This window comes from Phialemonium atrogriseum, assembly GCF_030411735.1.
Source record: "Phialemonium atrogriseum strain 8032-3 unplaced genomic scaffold QBC33scaffold_19, whole genome shotgun sequence".
Classification (NCBI taxonomy): Eukaryota; Fungi; Ascomycota; class Sordariomycetes; order Cephalothecales; family Cephalothecaceae; genus Phialemonium; species Phialemonium atrogriseum.
In genome coordinates, this window is record NW_026848156.1 from 678236 (window position 1) to 695211 (window position 16976).

General features: G+C 53.0%; 3 protein-coding genes across 3 annotated transcripts; 2 read left to right on the forward strand and 1 right to left on the reverse strand.

The window, feature by feature from the left end:
* The first annotated feature begins 2208 nt into the window (after nucleotides 1-2208).
* Nucleotides 2209-4771, forward strand: QBC33DRAFT_146284 (uncharacterized protein). Its single transcript, XM_060422138.1, has one exon. The coding sequence runs from the start codon at nucleotides 2524-2526 to the stop codon at nucleotides 4612-4614; it is 2091 nt and encodes a 696-aa protein (XP_060281789.1). The 5' UTR covers nucleotides 2209-2523; the 3' UTR covers nucleotides 4615-4771.
* A 1254-nt stretch (nucleotides 4772-6025) lies between these two features.
* On the reverse strand, nucleotides 6026-11195 carry QBC33DRAFT_544759 (Pentafunctional AroM protein). Its single transcript, XM_060428485.1, has 2 exons — nucleotides 6428-11195; nucleotides 6026-6262 (listed from the first exon to the last, which is right to left on the reverse strand). Exons 1-2 carry the CDS (start codon nucleotides 11126-11128, stop codon nucleotides 6188-6190), a joined length of 4776 nt encoding a protein of 1591 aa, XP_060281790.1. The 5' UTR covers nucleotides 11129-11195; the 3' UTR covers nucleotides 6026-6187.
* Nucleotides 11196-11550: 355 nt separating this feature from the next.
* On the forward strand, nucleotides 11551-14238 carry QBC33DRAFT_579689 (uncharacterized protein; the record flags this gene model as incomplete). Its single annotated transcript, XM_060431158.1, has 11 exons — nucleotides 11551-11964; nucleotides 11994-12107; nucleotides 12151-12524; nucleotides 12567-12921; nucleotides 12955-13174; nucleotides 13241-13370; nucleotides 13482-13627; nucleotides 13719-13796; nucleotides 13863-13986; nucleotides 14072-14160; nucleotides 14192-14238. The coding sequence occupies 11 exons, from the start codon at nucleotides 11551-11553 to the stop codon at nucleotides 14236-14238; spliced, it is 2091 nt and encodes a 696-aa protein (XP_060281791.1).
* Nucleotides 14239-16976: the final 2738 nt, after the last annotated feature.

Here is a 16976-nt window from a genome sequence, read left to right on the forward strand (position 1 = left end):
CCTAGAACCGCAATGGGAAAAGTCTGCTAGCCAATCGGGGTCTGCCGAACCCCCACCTTGCAGCCCTACATCGCACAGGGAATAAGACGAAAGCGACCCCAGAGCTAACAGGGGGGCTATAATTAGTGTGTGTGTCACTTCAAAACTTTGAACACGCATCGAGTCTCGCATTCCATCCTTGCTTGCTTCGCGAGTGATGGCCGAGACATGCGCTGACGACCGGCGTGAGAACCCACCCATCGCATCGCGTTTGAGCTCTCAGCGGGTTAGTCACACAAGTGCTGAGCCGAGGTTGCCCTCGGAATTGGGGACGAGCGCATACAGATCAAGGAGCGCGTGAGCAGGTCAGATGGTGAGCATATAATATGGAACCGAGCACCTACCTCGTGCCGAGCGTTAGATATTCAGCTCGCGAGTGCCGACGCGAACTCCGAGGACGTAGCAAGAGGACGGGAGACTTGCTCTCGGGATCTGAGCCGGCACTTTGGGGAATTTTTTTTTCTGTTGCGTTTTGCGTTTTCCAGCAAATGGAAGATGTCGGACATGTTCGGGCTGTGCCGGATAATCGAGAGCCACCTGGACCTGGGCGAGATCCGTTCGCTTTGGGTGGACTGCGATTGGCGTTGCGACGATCCGGGGCTGCCGATGGCCGATGCACGCCAAAAAAAGGTTCCTGCGGCGCGTGAAAATCTTTTTTCTGTTGAGTTAGAGTCCCGGCCCGCGCTAGCGGGTTAACTACCACCCTTGCCACCCTTGCAGGCCTCCACACCACGCGAGCCAAATGTGGCACAGCAAGGGATTCGGCACCCTGATTTGCGCATCTCAGGACCCTGAGGCGTCGCTCCACCACTACTTCCCGTTCGTTCCAGCCCACCGGTGCCAGGTCTTACAGATCGCAAGTGCACTATCCGTTGGGCGCATTTTCCCCGGCTGGGAGGCCTGGAAGGCAATCCATCCCGTTTCCGGCAACACCAGCGTAGGTATGTACTATAGTATGCACTCTCTGGCGCCGCACACTTGCAGTTTGCATAATCTCAGCGCGCAATGTTGTCCCATCTGTCCCATCTGCCATATTGCTCTCCGAACCACCGAGCTCAACGAAAGGGACAAGAAAAATGTACACACGCAACTAAGCGATTCAACAGGCTCGGCGATGCAGTGAGTGAGACCTCCATGGGACCGAGAGGTCTGGCTGGTCTGTTCCGGCTATATCGGCGACCACTACTACGCAATGGTCATGGGCATGGTTCTGGCCCTATTTGAGCATGTATTAGCGTGCAAAGGCTACTCTATGTTTGACTTTCAAAGACCGGTAGTCTATAGTGTACCCGCGTAACTTCCGCAACATGGATTAGAAATGGAATTCCATTATCGTATTAGAGACGTCACGAGACTTGCGATGGATACGGTAGGTACACGGTTGAATTAGGCATGCTTTGTATCTCGCTCCGTTGATGCGTCACCCAGCACAAGCCACAGCTAGTTGGCATTTAGGTTCAGCTTGGTCAGGCGACCAACCCACGTACCTACTATCTGGGCTTCCTAATCTAGGTTTCTCTTGAATGGCACCAGGATGCCTCAAGGCCAACATCCCTATGCCAATTGTTAGCAGTGAGGCGGCTCGCAGAATGCGCTCTCTTGTGGTGCCGATTCGATCGATTCGGTGCAGGTAAGGTTCTAGTGTGGCTGAGCGCACCCCTGCAAGCCTATGCAAGGTGGTCGATCCAGCGGTGCAGGGGTCATTTTGAGCGCACCCTGTCTCCGACGTCATCTTTCCGCTCGGTTAGACAAGGATATGAAGCCGCCACCAGCCGCGAGCTGGGTTCATAGCAAAAACTCAGACCAAGGGAAGTGAGAGATTGTGTTGTCCTCAAGCTGTGCTGCTATACCTACCTATCGGCAGATACACAACCAAAAACCGAAGAGTTGATTTGCTCCTATCCGCCAAGCCCTTGGTACTTTGCAGAGTTACGCCAAGCACCTCAAGGTAGATGCGCACGTGACGCGCCATGCCGCCGTGCGTGACTCAGAGGGTACAAAATCGCTACCTAAACTTGGCAGCTCACGCCAACTTGGAAAGGTGACTCGCTGGACCCTTGGGTGAAACGCTTTTGCACGGAGATAGTATATGCAGCGTGTTCGGTCCGTCGGTATATACTCAGCTTCCATCGATACCTACCTATCTCGGGTGGGTCGGCTAGTACCTCCGTATAGGTACGTTCCTTAGTCACTTTAGTGACAAATCTTAGTGTAGAACGTTGCGGGCTGTTCTCGGCGATTCCATCAATCATCATGCGTACCCTGCCTACCAGATCCCTGCACGCTCCTGCAGTGACCTTGCATGAGGAACCCTGCTTCCTCAAGACTACTACGCCATGACGACCCACTTACTCACCCCACCTTCCGTCATTCTGTTATAAGTAGAATCGCCCTCTCCGGCTCCCCTCGACTTCAAATATTGCCACCGAACTCTTAAACTTAACCCATACCTACCAGGCAACGAGCTAAGATCATTTTGTGATAATGATGCTCACCCATAACCATAACCATCATCGCCAACAGCAACAACAACAGGCACAACATCAACTTCAAGACCAGCTTTTCTACGGTCTGCACACGAGTCCTTATTTCGGAGGCAACGATTTCGACCTGGACGCCGATTTGGACAGCATCTCGTCGTCGCCTGTTTCCACCCAGTCGTTCCTGTCGCAGTACTCGAACGTTCAAGGGGCGCCGCTGTCTGGCATTGACAACATCGCCACCGGCGCGGTTCCCAGAAGAACGCAACAGGTCTCTTTGTCCGATTTCCCCAGCTCAGGGTACCGAGCAGCCCTCGACGGCGGAGACGAGCCGTCTTTGTTTGCAAACAACGACCCGATGCACATGGACTCGTGGCTTCCGAACACACAACTGACCCCAAAGTCGGCTGCACGATACTCGCACAATCGCGACTCATCAATGTCATCTCTGGGGTCTGCGGGCCCGGCCTCGCCGTATTCGCACAACACTTCGAACCCCCAGATTGCCGTCACTGACTCTATCGACGACTTCCACGGACTTCCAAACGGCGAAGACGTCCAATACCACCTAGCAAAGTCGTTCCAGCCATCGACGCATGAGAACTTCTATGCGAACCTTTCCAACTACGGGCCGGCCGACGCGAGCGTCAACTCAGCGCGCATCAATATGGCCAGGGTTCCTAGGCAGAGGAACGAGCGAGGCTTCCTGCCGCCGCCCGACTTCCCGAGGAGCCAAAATAGGTCACGGCCAGCTTCGGTGGCGAGTTCCATTGTCAGTGACTCACCGGCCACGCCAGCTGGGGAGCCTGAAGACGTTAGGAGGCAAAAGACTTGTGAGCTGCTCGGAGGTGTTGACCAGTTTGTATTCGACTCATACTCACCTTTCTCTGATGGCGCAGCATCCAATACCGTTCCGAAACTCGACCGCACCATGACCGACGTCTATAATGACGAGCTCTACAACCCAAACTTCAACATCACTTCCGCGTCGCCTAGTCAAATCCCGGTCACTTCGAGTAACGACTTGTTTGCCCAGAGATTGCAGGCTGCCAACAGTCAGCGTCTAAGCGCCGTTCATTCTCCGGTTTCGACATCTCCTAGAGATAGGTCGCCGTTCCGCCATGGTTCTCCACTAGCTCCGATGCCCAGTCACGACTTCTCCGCCATGCCTTCTACGCACATGGGCTTTGGCTCAGCCCAGCAGCTGAGAGAACAGAGAAAGGCGGAACAGGACGCACAGGCCATGCAGCAACAGCTATCGGGCCATACAGGCACCGACACCCCGCAGACAATATCTCCCAAGGACGCCGTTCTGGAGTTCAACTCCCCGGACGGGGACGCCAACTTCCCACTCTTCCCGCAGCAAGACTCGAATGGCTTCGACACATCACAGCTGAAGGGACTTGCTCAAATGTCGCAGCCGTTCAATAACCTGCAACTCGACGGAAGTTCGTTCGGCAACTATGTCACGCATCAACTTCCCACCAACCTCCAGGTCCCGCAACAATACCCATTCGTCCCGCAGCAGCAACCCCGCCAGCAGAACAGGGAGCCGTCGATGAGCAACAGCTCCATGGCTCCGTCAAGGCTTAGCTCGACCGAGTCGGGGCAGTCGGAAGGCGTGCACAGCAGTAGCCCGCAGAGACCGGCGGGAACAAGCGCCGACGGGGGCACCTACACTTGCACGTACCACGGCTGCACGCTACGATTCGAGACCCCGGCACTTCTGCAGAAGCACAAGAGGGAGGGCCACCGCCAAAGCCACGGGCTGGGTACTCAGCAGCGGAAACCCGATGTGGCTGGAGCCGGCATGACATCCAACCTCCTCAACAGCCAGGCGGGTCCACACAGGTGTGACCGGATCAACCCCAGCACTGGGAAGTCTTGCAATACAATCTTCTCACGCCCTTACGACCTTACACGGCACGAAGATACGATCCACAATGCCCGCAAGCAAAAGGTGCGCTGCGACTTGTGCACGGACGAGAAAACCTTCAGCCGCGCAGATGCCTTGACAAGGCATTACCGGGTCTGCCATCCTGACGTCGAATTCCCTGGCAAGCACCGGAAACGTGGAGGCGGCCAGAGTGTATGAAGTCACCAGTACGACAGTTGTGGAGAGCGATCTCTTATGATACCACCCCACACGCTACTGGGCCCCCCAACGGCTGGCTCCGCGGAAGGGCTCGCTTAGCTGATGATGTACGAATCCAGACAAACGGCATCATGCAATAAAGCTTTGGGAGCAAACGACAATGGAGAAGACATCATCAGTCATTGCCGATCGAATCAGCCGATTTGGCAATCCTGGCCTGGCTTTGCTTTCCAGACCACTTTGGGGAGTGCATGCCTGCGAAATGACGTCGATCCATGTGGGCCGCCTAGCAATCCATGAGCCGAGGGATGTGGGATGATGTCTTGGTCATCGACGACAATTCTGCCCTGTGGTTGGCTGGAAGAAGCCACGCCAAGAAATCGGTGTGGCCTGTCACGAGGCCTTGACTGGACGAGCTCCTGCAGGGTCCTCCGATGGCCCTTGGCCTTGTCGATGCGATTTGGCATCCAACCAATACATGACGTCACTCAGAACCACATCCCGACAACTTCTCTACTGTTCCCTTCCTCTGTTACATCGGTCTCGCATCGTTGGTTCTTTTTTTCCTTCGCCTATTTTTATATATTACCGTTTCCTTTACGCGTATATACTAGGTCCCTTTCCTGTTTTGTGCACTCGATAGCTCGATAGTATCGTCTCGTTATAGGATTTGAAAGCGGGGTGCATTTGGGGACGGCGGTGGAGCACTGGCTCCTTGTAACACTAGCATTAGACATCATCGGTTGGCATTGCGCATAGCATTCCCAATTGCGACTGTATCATTTACGGATGTATTATTTCCCAGCATTGGGGTTTCTGGGAGAGAAAAGGGAGAAAAAATAAAGCGGCACTTGGGTTCGTTTGGAACGGAATAGTTACCCCGGGAAAAAAAGGATAGGGAAAAGGGCAGGCCCTCCTTATTTTGTGTTGATGACGATGAACGATTTCATGATGGTTAGTCATGAACTAACAAAAGAAGAAAGGCGGTAGTCCGGTTCGGGGACGCAAGGGGATAAGCTTAATTACATAGACTAGGTAACCTACGCCCCAGTTGGCGATATGTACCTGCGTACTTACTGCGTACTTATTAGTCACTCGTTCATGACTGGAAGAAAATACCTCTTGTGACTGACAAGTAGCATGCCAAACATTGGGAAGAGTCGGATATCTCGCGACAGGCGGAACTGTATACACACCAGCTGACCTCTGTCGACACGAAGGTGAGAAAATAAGACGGGGTTCAGCAATGCTGGTTTTCCTACCTACCTACCCTAGAGGAAGCCCCGGATGACCAGGAAGGAGAGAAGCCGGAGCTCCGAAGCTAGATCGGTCACGATGTCACGATGAGCAGTAAGCTTTTGAGTCAGCCAAGTAGCATTCGCCCTTGAGCCGCGTCAGCCTCATATGATGATTATAAACTGCAACGTCGGCAGGAGAGCGATTTCGGAAAGTGATTTGTTTCTCCAGGGTCAGCAGTAAGCACCGCCGCTAGAGTGACGACTACGTCTATATCTACCTACTTGTATCAAAAACCCGTCCGCACCTTTTGTACCTTTTGTTGAATGTGACCGTCTTACTTCTCTACATCTCCCGTCACAGCCGACCGAGCATCCGAATACAACGGCGTGATGCCGGTCCAGAGTTGGAACTAGGTAGACCACTGTAAGCGCGCCTGTCAAGCATGTATAGTGTCGAGGGCGGAGGGAGAGAAGAACAAAGGGCCTAACGAATTGGGGGGGTGGGAAGGTGGCGGAGCAGGGCGATGTGCCTGGATTGGGAACTGCAAAAAGGAAGAGAAACTCGTCGCACGCACCTGATACCATCCCTGGGCGGAGAGAACCTCCAGCCCGGGAATTGTATGCCAGCCGGCATCCTCTGCCAACTGCATAAGCGGCGTCTGCCGCGGCATATACGCCATCTCCAACAGGACCCTGGTTCTTCCGCCAGCAGCAGCCATTGGGTGTCGCAGAATAGTCACCAGCACCTCCTGCATGTTCGAGTCGACAGGCTTATCAGCGGGAATGGTGGTGATGATGACACTTGGGATGGAGGTTGACAAGCCGGCCGCTTGCTCGGCTCCCTCTAGAACCTGTATGTCGTAGTCGGACGGGAAGGAGTCGGCAAGGCTCCTGACGCGGTCCGGGTTCCTAGCCACGATGTAGATAGGCGAGTAGCCGAGAGCATGCAAGGCGTAGATGGCGGCCCGCGTTGTGCCACCAGAGCCTACAACCATGCCACCGCCAGGGGGCGAACGGGTGCGCTTGACGGGCCCTGCCGAGCGGAGGGCAAAGACCATGCCCATCCAGTCGGTATTATCGCCCAGAAGGCGTCGCTGCTCCCCGCCAGCAGCCTGGATTGGGATGATGGTGTTCACGGCACCGATCACCCGTACAGCCTCGGTCACTTCGTCTAGCAGCGGCATGACGTCCAACTTGAGGGGGATCGTCACGGACGCGCCGCCGAAGTGCGATGATCGGATGAGGTCGCTAACTTCCTCTGCACGATCCGTCTCGAAGAGGGAGTAGTTGTGCGGTAGGCCAGTGTCTCGGAACAGCGTGTTATGCAGCGCCGGAGAGCGCGACGACCCTATGGGTTTGCCGAAGAGGTAGAAGGAGAGCGGTTCAAGTTCGCCAATGAGAGCTGATGCTTGCCTAATTTCAGCCGCCGAGAGCTGGCCTGGTGCCGCTTTTGAGGGCAAGGCGGGGTGCGAAACGGGAGTCATGAATCCATTGAGCACCCGGCTCAGCTTGCCCACGGCTCCCATATTCAGAGCAATAACCGGAACACCATGTGCCGCCATCATCCTCGACTTGAAGTGGGTAAGAGCAAAGTTATCCCCCATCTCACGAGCAACGCCGACAAGCTTTATGACATCGCCATGTTGCAGTGCCTTGTTGTAGAATGGTATCCACCCCCCGTTCTTCCAGGACAAGATGGCCTGAGGATCGTGGTGCGAAGCGATGATGCGAGTAAACCCCTTTGCTTCAGTCACCGCTTGGATAATTTGATCCGGCATTGTGATTTCGAGATCCAGGAATTCCACTCCGACCCTCAGGGCGGTCAGGTACAGTCTCAGAGCCAAATCGTGCTCGCCGTCCGGGAATCGACCCCCCTGGCTCACTGTACGGATCGTGTAGACAATAGGGATCTTGGCGAGGGACCGGAGCAGCGCAACTTGGGCTGCGACGAACTCGGGGGAGTAGTCTTCCAACAGGTCCACCCTCAACTCGACAGCGTCTGACCCAACGACCACGCGAGGGATGACGTCCATGGCTGATGTAATATTGGGCACGGTCAACGACACGAAAAACGAGTGCTTCTTCTCTATCAGGTCCTCCATATGCGTGCTTGTGCCGCACAGGACGGACAGGAAGCGAGTGAAGTCAGGCGGAGCCTCGAGCAGGGTTTCCGAGACATCCACGTGCGGGCTGTGGTACTGGAAGTTGCTGCATTGCTGGAACCACGGCTCCCGTCGATCGTAGACTTCGCGAATGTTCTCCGAGTACGCCGGGCGCGACTTGTCTCTCATGAGGTACTCAACAACCTGGTCGGTGTCTCGGTGGACCAGAAGGACACATCCACCACTTCGGTGGTAAGCGGTAAGCATCTCGCGAGCATCAGGCGACTCAACAATACCACCACCACAGGAGAAGACGTGACCCTCGGCTCGATTCTTGATCATATCCTCGAGGACATTGAGCTCGGCCTTCCGGAAGCCTTCCCAACCAGGGTCGCCCCGAATCATGTCAGGGATCGTCATACCCTCTCTCCTCTCCAGCTCGACATCCAGGTCGACAAATGGCCTTTTCAGGCTCTCCGCTATCCAGGCTCCGGCAGTGGTTTTGCCAGCACCTCTCATCCCAATGACAAAGATGGACCGCTTGATGCTCGACCTGGAGGCGTCCCTTTTCTTAGCCTTCGGCTGCTGCTCCTCTACGCCTTCGAGATAGACCTTGAAGTGTTCCGACAAGACATCCCACCAACCCGGCCACGTCTTGCCCACGCACTCGCGTTCAAGTATCAGCACGGGATGAGGGGACAGAACAGACAGAACGCTAAAGCTCATGGCCACGCGGTGGTCATCGTAACAAAACACACCGCCATGGGGATCCAGTAACTCCTTGTAGGGCCGTCCGGTGACCTCGATTCCATCGGGTAGTTCTGCGCATTGCACTCCGAACTTGGCTAGCTGGTCCTTCATGGCCGCAATTCGATTACACTCCTTTACCCGCTGATTCGCGATCCCGGTAATCCGGGTCGTGCCGTCGGCGACAGCTGCCAGGACCGATGCTGTCAGGAAGGCATCTGTCATGGGCTCCATGTCGACGTGAGCGAGTGCCTTCAATGAGCCGACCGGCGGGCCCGTCACGGTGGTGGAATAGTCGGTCTGCTCAACAGCGCAGCCCATAGGCAGCAGCACGTCCTTGGCGAAGCGGGCATCTCCCTGGAGGGACTTGGATCCGATGTTGGGGATGGTGCAGGTCGTCCCAGTAATCGCTGCAACGGCCAGGGGGTAGGTGGCAGAACTGGCGTCACTCTCAATCGTATACTCGGCAGGGTTCCTGTACACTCCTTGGGGAATATAGTACGTGTTTTCTTCGCCGACTCGCACGTTCACACCAAAGGACGCCATCATGGCAATGGTCATATCGATGTATGGTTGAGATATGGGTTTCCCGCCCACGAGCTGCAAGGTGACGGGTTGCTTCGCATACGGAGCTGCCATTAACAGCGATGAGACGTACTGGGAAGAGATGGTCGCCGCCAGCTTTATCATCCCGCCAACGAGCCCGCCGGCAGCATCCACCTGCACAGGCAAGCTGTGCTCCTTCTCGAGGTACTTGACATTCAGGCCATTTGAACGCAAGGCGTCAACCAAGGGACCTATCGGTCTGACCTTCATCCTGGCGTTGCCGGTAAGAACGGTCGAAGAGACGTCGGAGGGGGAGCAGAGCGCAACAACCGATGTGAGAAAGCGCGAGGCTGTACCAGCATTGCCCAGGTAGAGGGGCTCCTTGCTGGCGGTCAATTTCCCACCCTTGCCCTTGACAACGAGAACTTCGCCGGCATCCTGCCATGAGTACGTAGCCCCGCCAAGCTGAGCAATCGCCGACAGCATGTACTCGGTGTCATCGGAATGAAGCAGGTTGCGCAGGTGACAAGTTCCTTCACCCAAAGCAGCAAGTATAAGAGCGCGGTTTGAGACGCTCTTGGACCCAGGGGGGGTCACAGTGACAGAAAGACCACTGGGGACGCCGGGGCTGACACGGATAGATGCTGATAGGACGATGCGAATAGCTCGGTCGTCAACCACGCTGGCTTTCGGCTCATGAGTCTTGCCAATGGCGGAGAGTAGGACAATCTTCTTGGAACGGCCATCGTTCTTCTTATCGACGGCCATCTTCTCCAGCAGTACGTCGACGGGGCATTGCTTGCCCGCAGTAAGCTTCGCTACGCGTTTGTCCTCAAGGGAGGTCGGTAGATCGTAGCTTGCGATGCATTTCACAAGGCGAGCAACCGCACCAGGGCGGAGAACCCCAAGAAAGCGGGCTAGCTCGGCCTCTTTCACCATGCCGATGGCAACAGCTTCTCCGTGGAGAAGCTGAGGAGTAAGGATGGCCTCAATGGCATGACCAATGGAATGCCCGAAATTCAGCAGGTTCCGGAGCCCCCCTTCTCTCTCGTCCGAAGACACGACCTCGGCCTTGACGCGAGCGGACCCAAGTACGATGCGCTTCAGGATGTGACGGATCGGAGCCAAGCGACCGGCTTGATCAGCTGGGTTGGAGCGTATTGCGGTTAGGACGGCGGCTGCGTTCTCCTCCAATGAAGCAAACTCGGCTTCGTCCCAGATGGCGGCAGTCTTGATGACCTCGGCCATGCCGTTGATGAACTCGCGAACCGGCAGTGAGTCGAGGAATGCCAGGTCTATGTAGATCCTCTGCGGCTGCCAGAAGGCGCCGACCAGATTCTTGCCCATTGGGGTGTCAATGGCTGTCTTGCCGCCGATGGACGAATCTACCATGGCGAGCAGAGTGGTCGGGACCTGGACGAAACGAACTCCGCGCATGAAGGTAGCGGCAACATAGCCTATCATATCACCGATCACTCCGCCTCCGAGTGCAATAACAACGGTATCACGGGTGCACTTCTGGGAGAGCATCCAGTCCTCGATCTCGGCCTTGGTCTCGCGGCCCTTCGATGACTCGCCGGGAGGGATTGCGTAGGTCAGAAGGCGCACATTGTCCGACTGGCCAGCTTCGGCAACAGCGCCATGGAAGACTCGTTGGAATTGCGGAACGTAGAGGGGGGATAGGTTTGTGTCGGTGAGGAGCACGTAGGTCGAGGATTTGATGTTCGTCAACAGGTCGTGAGTCACATAGGAGAGCCAAATGCCATAATCGACAACGATATTCTCCTTCCCCAGAATGGGAATTCTGGTAGGGCCTGAGCCGTTGACGGCCGCCATATCGTCGCCGAGTGTGGAAGTATGAGGGCCAATATGTGTGCGCATTCGCGATCGAGGAGGGGTTGAGGGGAGCAAAAGAGAGGTGCGAAAATAAAAATAAAAATAATATGGATTAGGAAGAGGTAATTCACACGGTACCTCCCACCACCATTGGGGATCCATACGATTTGGCATTTGAGTGCATGGACCATTTACTGGTCCGAACAGCTCCGTTGGCCGGGAACGGGCTAGGCAAGTGGATCCTCATTTCACCGCTGGCACTTGGCATTTCCATATCGCCGTCGTCCCTGCATAAGATAAACACTAGGTGCAGACTGTGCAGGTAGGGTGTAGGCTACTGCGCCGTGACTATTTAGTTCCCGGGCTCCCAGCTGCTGCCTTCCAGTATGCTAGGCACCTTAGCCCAGGGCCCCAGCCGCCCAGCTATGCGTGGGCATATATATATATGTGTGTATGTGGCTCGGCCAATGTCCGTCCTATCCAAGACTCTCCGGTCAATTACTCTGGCCAAGATTCACGAACTCGAATCTCGTCGCGAATCCTATGAGGCACACAAACGGCAGTTCTTGGCCAAGGCTTACGTTGCCAACGACGAACGGGATCGTCTTGCATGTCTGTTAGACGGCATCAAGGAGCTCTATCCCGCAGCTTCCAAGGACCCGTCCCTGGCTAATATGGAGCGCTGGCTAACCCAGTCCCGCTACGATCCTTCCATCCCAAAGACCATGCTCGGCTCCTTCGACGAACAACTTCGCGCAAAGCTAGACGTTCAAGGCCGAAAACTCGCCGTGGCAGACCTGTACTCGAGACTCCTGACTGAATGGCTGGATCAGTCTCCATCAGACCCCAATCTGCCCCCCAACCCCTTGTTGATTCCTCGGGTGATACTTTCGAGGTCGTTGAGCTGCAGAAGCAACGCCTGAGGGAACTTGTCGACAAGTTCGAGTCGGTCGTCTTTGAGCACTTGAGACCAGTGGCTCTGACATCCTCTCTTTTCTGGACGGGCTATTTCCAGATGAGGAGAGTCGCAAGGCGCCTGAAAACCTCCGCCAGGATATCGCATCCAGCGCAGACGGGCTCATGCACGAGACGGCCCCATTGATCGAGATTCCCTAACTCGCTGCATCAAGGGTCTGCTGACCGAGGATTTGCTCAGCGACGAGAAGCAGGCAATCCTTCAGGACTTCCTCGGCAGTGGCGTGGCTCTGTCAGAGATTGCCGACGTCCTAAACATGCGCTTCTCTGATCTCAAGCACTGGCAGTGGGACGCCGGCGATGAAGGTATCCGTGTCATGCCACGCCAGCAGCTGAACGGCAAATATCGCATCTGGGCCGACGATGACATCCTGCAGATGATATCTGTACAGTATATTGGTATTCGGCTGTGTAATATTCTTAAGACGGCCTTGAGAACCTTCGTGTCGAACCCATCCGGCTGGACGTGGAATGCCCATCGGGCCCCTACCTAAGGGGACCTGGACAGGCGTCAGTACCACACCGGCGACTCGTTCGCACCACAGGACAGTGTTGAGACCAGACGCAAGTCGGCCTATCTCAAGACCTTTTTCCTTTCTCAGCTCCCCACTAATGAGTCAAAACTGTTCGAGGGCGGCAGTGGAGCATACAATAACGACGACGACAAGCTCTCTTCAACAAGCCCACAGAAGCGCTCAAGCGTTATGCAGAGGCTTCTTCGCCAGCTTACTTCCAAGTTGCTAATTCATCAACTGCAGGCCAAGGCATACAGCTCCTCCACCAACACAGGCAGCAGTGTGGCACTGGTTCAGGCCAACCTGCAGTGGTATGCTACCAGTCTTCCCCATAGTACCATCTATTCCGTCATGCGCTATATTAGCTTCAGGAATGACTAGATCGACTTCTTCAAGAAGTACCTCAAAGCTCCGTTGAACCTCAACTGCTCGTCCAACAATAGGCCAAAGTTGGGACCCAGGATCCGCAAGAGGGGGGTGCCAATGGCACATGCCTCAGAGAAGTTCACCAGCAAGCTTGTCTTAATTTTCATAGACTTCGCCGTGAACCGTCAAACCAGCCTACTACTCTACCAGCTTCATGGCAATATCTGGCTCTGTGGTACGCCTGAGACAAGTGCCTAGGCCTGGAGCTACATGCGGGACTTTGTCACGGTATTCAGTTTAGAGTTCAACAAGAAGAAAACCAGGTCTGTGTACCTAGCCAAGTCTTTCAAGTTGAATGCAAAGGTAGCTAGTACGCTCCCTCCAGGACCCGTGACCATCGGATTTCTTCGCCTCGACCCTCGCTCGGCTGAGTAGGTTATCGACCAGGACCTCGTAGACGTCCATATAAACCAGCTTTAGAAGCAGCTCAGTGCATGCAAGAGTGCTATCTCCTAGGTTCAGACCTAGAACAGGTGCATTAGGCGATTCTTCAGCCACCACACGTTTAGGGAGCCGGCTTATTGCTTCGGCCGCAAGCATGTCGACAGTATCCCTGTGACGTACAAGCGGATGCAACGCTCCCTCTTCGATGGGCGTGACGGTGCGGGAAGTAATGCCGTGGACCATCGTGCGTACATTTCTTGGACTTTAACCCTTCAATGCCATCCTCGGGCCTTTCCATTGCTTGGTTCTATGAGTACTAACATGGACCCGCGCAGTCAAGCTCATGACACGGACTAGGTTCGATGCCACAGACATCCCAGATGCGTTCATCCTTCTTTCCGAGCAACTTGGTGGTCTCGGGCTCAGGAACCCTTTCATCGGGCTTTTCCTCATCCGCGAGTAGATCGAATAGGTCCTAGGCGAGATTATGCGAGAATTTCTCGAGGAGGAGCACACGGACTACCTGGCCCTGAAGAAGCTTTTCGAGACCACGAGTGAGGCTGCCCTTCGGCGGCGCCTACACAACATCTACCCAAACGAGAAGTTACTCGACGTTCTGCCATTCGGCCTTGCGGGGTTGACGCATTCATGTCTCTGGAGGAATCCTGCAAGTTCCGCGAGGCTGCAGTGCGCACCTCTTGACTACGTACACGAAACTCATGTCAACCCCAGAGACCAAAGACATCGTCCTCGGCAAAGAGGTTAAACATGGTCTGAGTCAGCTGAGGGACTAGATGCAGATAGGTAGGTCACTTCGACTCAGAAAAGAAATGGGCCCTGCTGCGAGAGGCTTGACAAGTCGCAAGGTAAATCGAATTGTGGCCTCGACTACTGTCTACTTTGACTAAAAGAAAAAGAAGAGAAAAGGGGGAAGGAAAACTCTGCCAAATAAAGGGAAGAAGAAGTGCATGCGTAGGTGTATGCGCTACGCTACTGTTAGCTTTGCAAGTGCATAGGTTTGAGATATGTAGCAGCTGCTAGAAAGTTGCTAGCTGCTAGATTAGACCTGCAAACCCTAGCCTATTACATAGACAAGCCTTTGCATAGGCTTAACTATGTTATTATAAAGATTACTTGATAATCTAACTCTAAACCTATATATTAAGGTAACCACAATAGTGATAACTAAGCGGTTTGCTAATTAAGCATCAAATACGACTTATTTATAAGCCTACAAAGTAGCTAAGTCACGTGATAGCTTCTTACCTTATAATTGGCATTTGAAGTCTAAAGGACTTTCTTGCCAAAGGCAACCCTAACCCTAAGAACAAGGTAGCCCTGCAAGTCTAGGGTAGCCTGGCAAGTCCAGGATAGCCTGGCAAGTCTAGAGTAACCTTGCAAGTACAAGGTAGGTGTAAAAAATCAAACCACCTAAAACCTTCAAACCTTGTCAAACCACTTGATACGTATCACCACCTTGTAAGTGTGTGATCTACGTATTACTACTGATTCAAACAATCGGATCCTACAGACCCGGTCTGATCAGCCGATTCGAGGTATCAAGTTGTTTGATCTAGTAGATCAAGTAAAGCAAGAAGACTGAATTTTTACTATATAGTCAGTTAGATTAGCCGGCTGACTTTGGAAAAAATCATCATCAACTACAAAATACAACCAGTCTTCTGCACCTTACTTGCCTACCTATAAAGATTACTTAATAATCTAACTCCAAACCTATATATTAAGGTAACCACAATAGTGATGACTAAGCGGTTTGCTGATTAAGTATCACATATGACTTATTTATAAGCTTACAAAGTAGCTAAGTCATATGATTAATCCTTACCTTATAATTGGCATTTGAAGTCTAAAGGACTTTCCTGCCAAAGGCAACCCTAACCCTAAGGACAGGATAGCCCTGCAAGTCTAGGATAGCCCTGCAAGTCTAGGATAGCCTTGCAAGTCTAGGGTAGCCTGGCAAGTCTAGGGTAGCCTTGCAAGTATAGGGTAAATGCAGAAAATCAAACCACCTAAAACCTTTAAACCTTGCCAAACCACTTGATATATATCACTACTTTGTAACTATGTAATCTATGTATTACTACTAATTCAAACAATTGGATCTTACAGACCTAGTCTGATCAGCCAATTCGAGATATCAAGTTGTTTAATCTAGTAAATCAAGTAAAGCAAAAAGACTAAATTTTTACTATATAGTTGTAACAGGTTGCAGGACTTAGGTTGGCAGCAGGACAGAGGCACGAGGGTGATTAGTCTAACTAACTTATACAAGGTGGCTAATTGGCATAGGTTTCGAGAGAGAGGGCAGTCGCGACAGTATTGCTAGTAAATCAGGTAGGAAACTGTCTCGAGTAGCTTCTTAGCTAGAACGTATATTAAAGCCTGCCCTTGTAAACCTTTAGGCAGGTCCATCGCAGTCTTTAACTCTAGGCTGCCCGGCAGTCCTTACGCAAGCCCCTTGCGAAAACCTTGTAAGACTGTCAACTAGGCTAGCTAGACATTCCTATCTTGCAGGGTAAGACTATACTAATTACAAGGCCTTTCAATTGAAAGCTGCGCTTGCGCTAATCACTTAAAGCCACTTATGCAGCAGACTAAGCCACCTTAGCCACCAGGCTTTCCCAAGCCCTGCGCGTAGAGGCTAGGGCAATATTAACCTAGGCTTTCAAGGCGTAACAACTATCCTCTCTCCAAAAAGACGTCCGCATCTCTAGCACCCTCCACGCCCTACCTAATTACTCGCTGGTAGATAAGCGCTTTCTGCCTAACTAGCTAGCGCCAAATCCTCGTTAAAAAACCTTCCGCAACCTCTTTTTGTTACGCCTTAAAAGCCTAGGTTAATATTACCTTAGCCTTTACACGCAAGGCTTAGGAAAGCCTAGAGGCTAAGTGTTACGCCTTTAAAAGCCTAGGTCAATATTGCTCCAGCCTTTACGCGCGAGGTCTGGGAAAGCCTGGTGGCTAAGGTGGCTTAGTCTGCCGCATGAGTAGCTTTAAGTGATTAGCGCGAGCGCGGCTTCTAATTGGAAGGCCTTGTAATTAGTATAGTTCTACCTTGCAGGGTAGGAAGGCTTAGCTAGCCTGGTCGACGGTTCTACAAGGTCCTCGCGAGGGGCTTGCGTAGAGACCTTGGGCAGTCTTGAGTTAAAGACTGCAATAGACTTGCCTAAAAGGTTACAAGAGCAGGCTTTAATATACATTCTAGCCAAAAAGCTACTTGAGACAGTTTCCTACCTAATTTACTAGCAATACTGTTGCAACTGCCTTTTCCCTCAAAACCTATGCTAATTAGCTACCTTGTATAAGTTAGTTAGACTAATCACCCTTATGCCTTTATCCTGCTGCTAACCTAGGTTTTGCAACCTATTACAACTTTGAAGCCTTTTTCAACAAGCTTGCTATATGGCACGCTTTTGCCTTTGATTTAATACGCTAACCCTACTAAATTCCACAATGTTAAATAATAACAACAACACTAGCATGCCTAATTAACCTAGCATTAACCTTGCCGCTAGCCTTGCAGTAGACTCCTCTGCTACCACTTTACTAGCCAGACAAGTAGCTTCTACCGC

Bases quoted from the DNA above. Each gene is read 5' to 3' on its own strand.
- QBC33DRAFT_146284 (XM_060422138.1), top strand. From the start codon at position 2,524: ATGATGCTCACCCATAACCATAACCATCATCGCCAACAGCAACAACAA.
- QBC33DRAFT_544759 (XM_060428485.1), bottom strand. From the start codon at position 11,128: ATGCGCACACATATTGGCCCTCATACTTCCACACTCGGCGACGATATG. The intron at 6,263-6,427 runs GTGCGTGCGACG...TGGTCTACCTAG, and splicing joins CCGCCCAGGGATGGTATCAG to TTCCAACTCTGGACCGGCAT.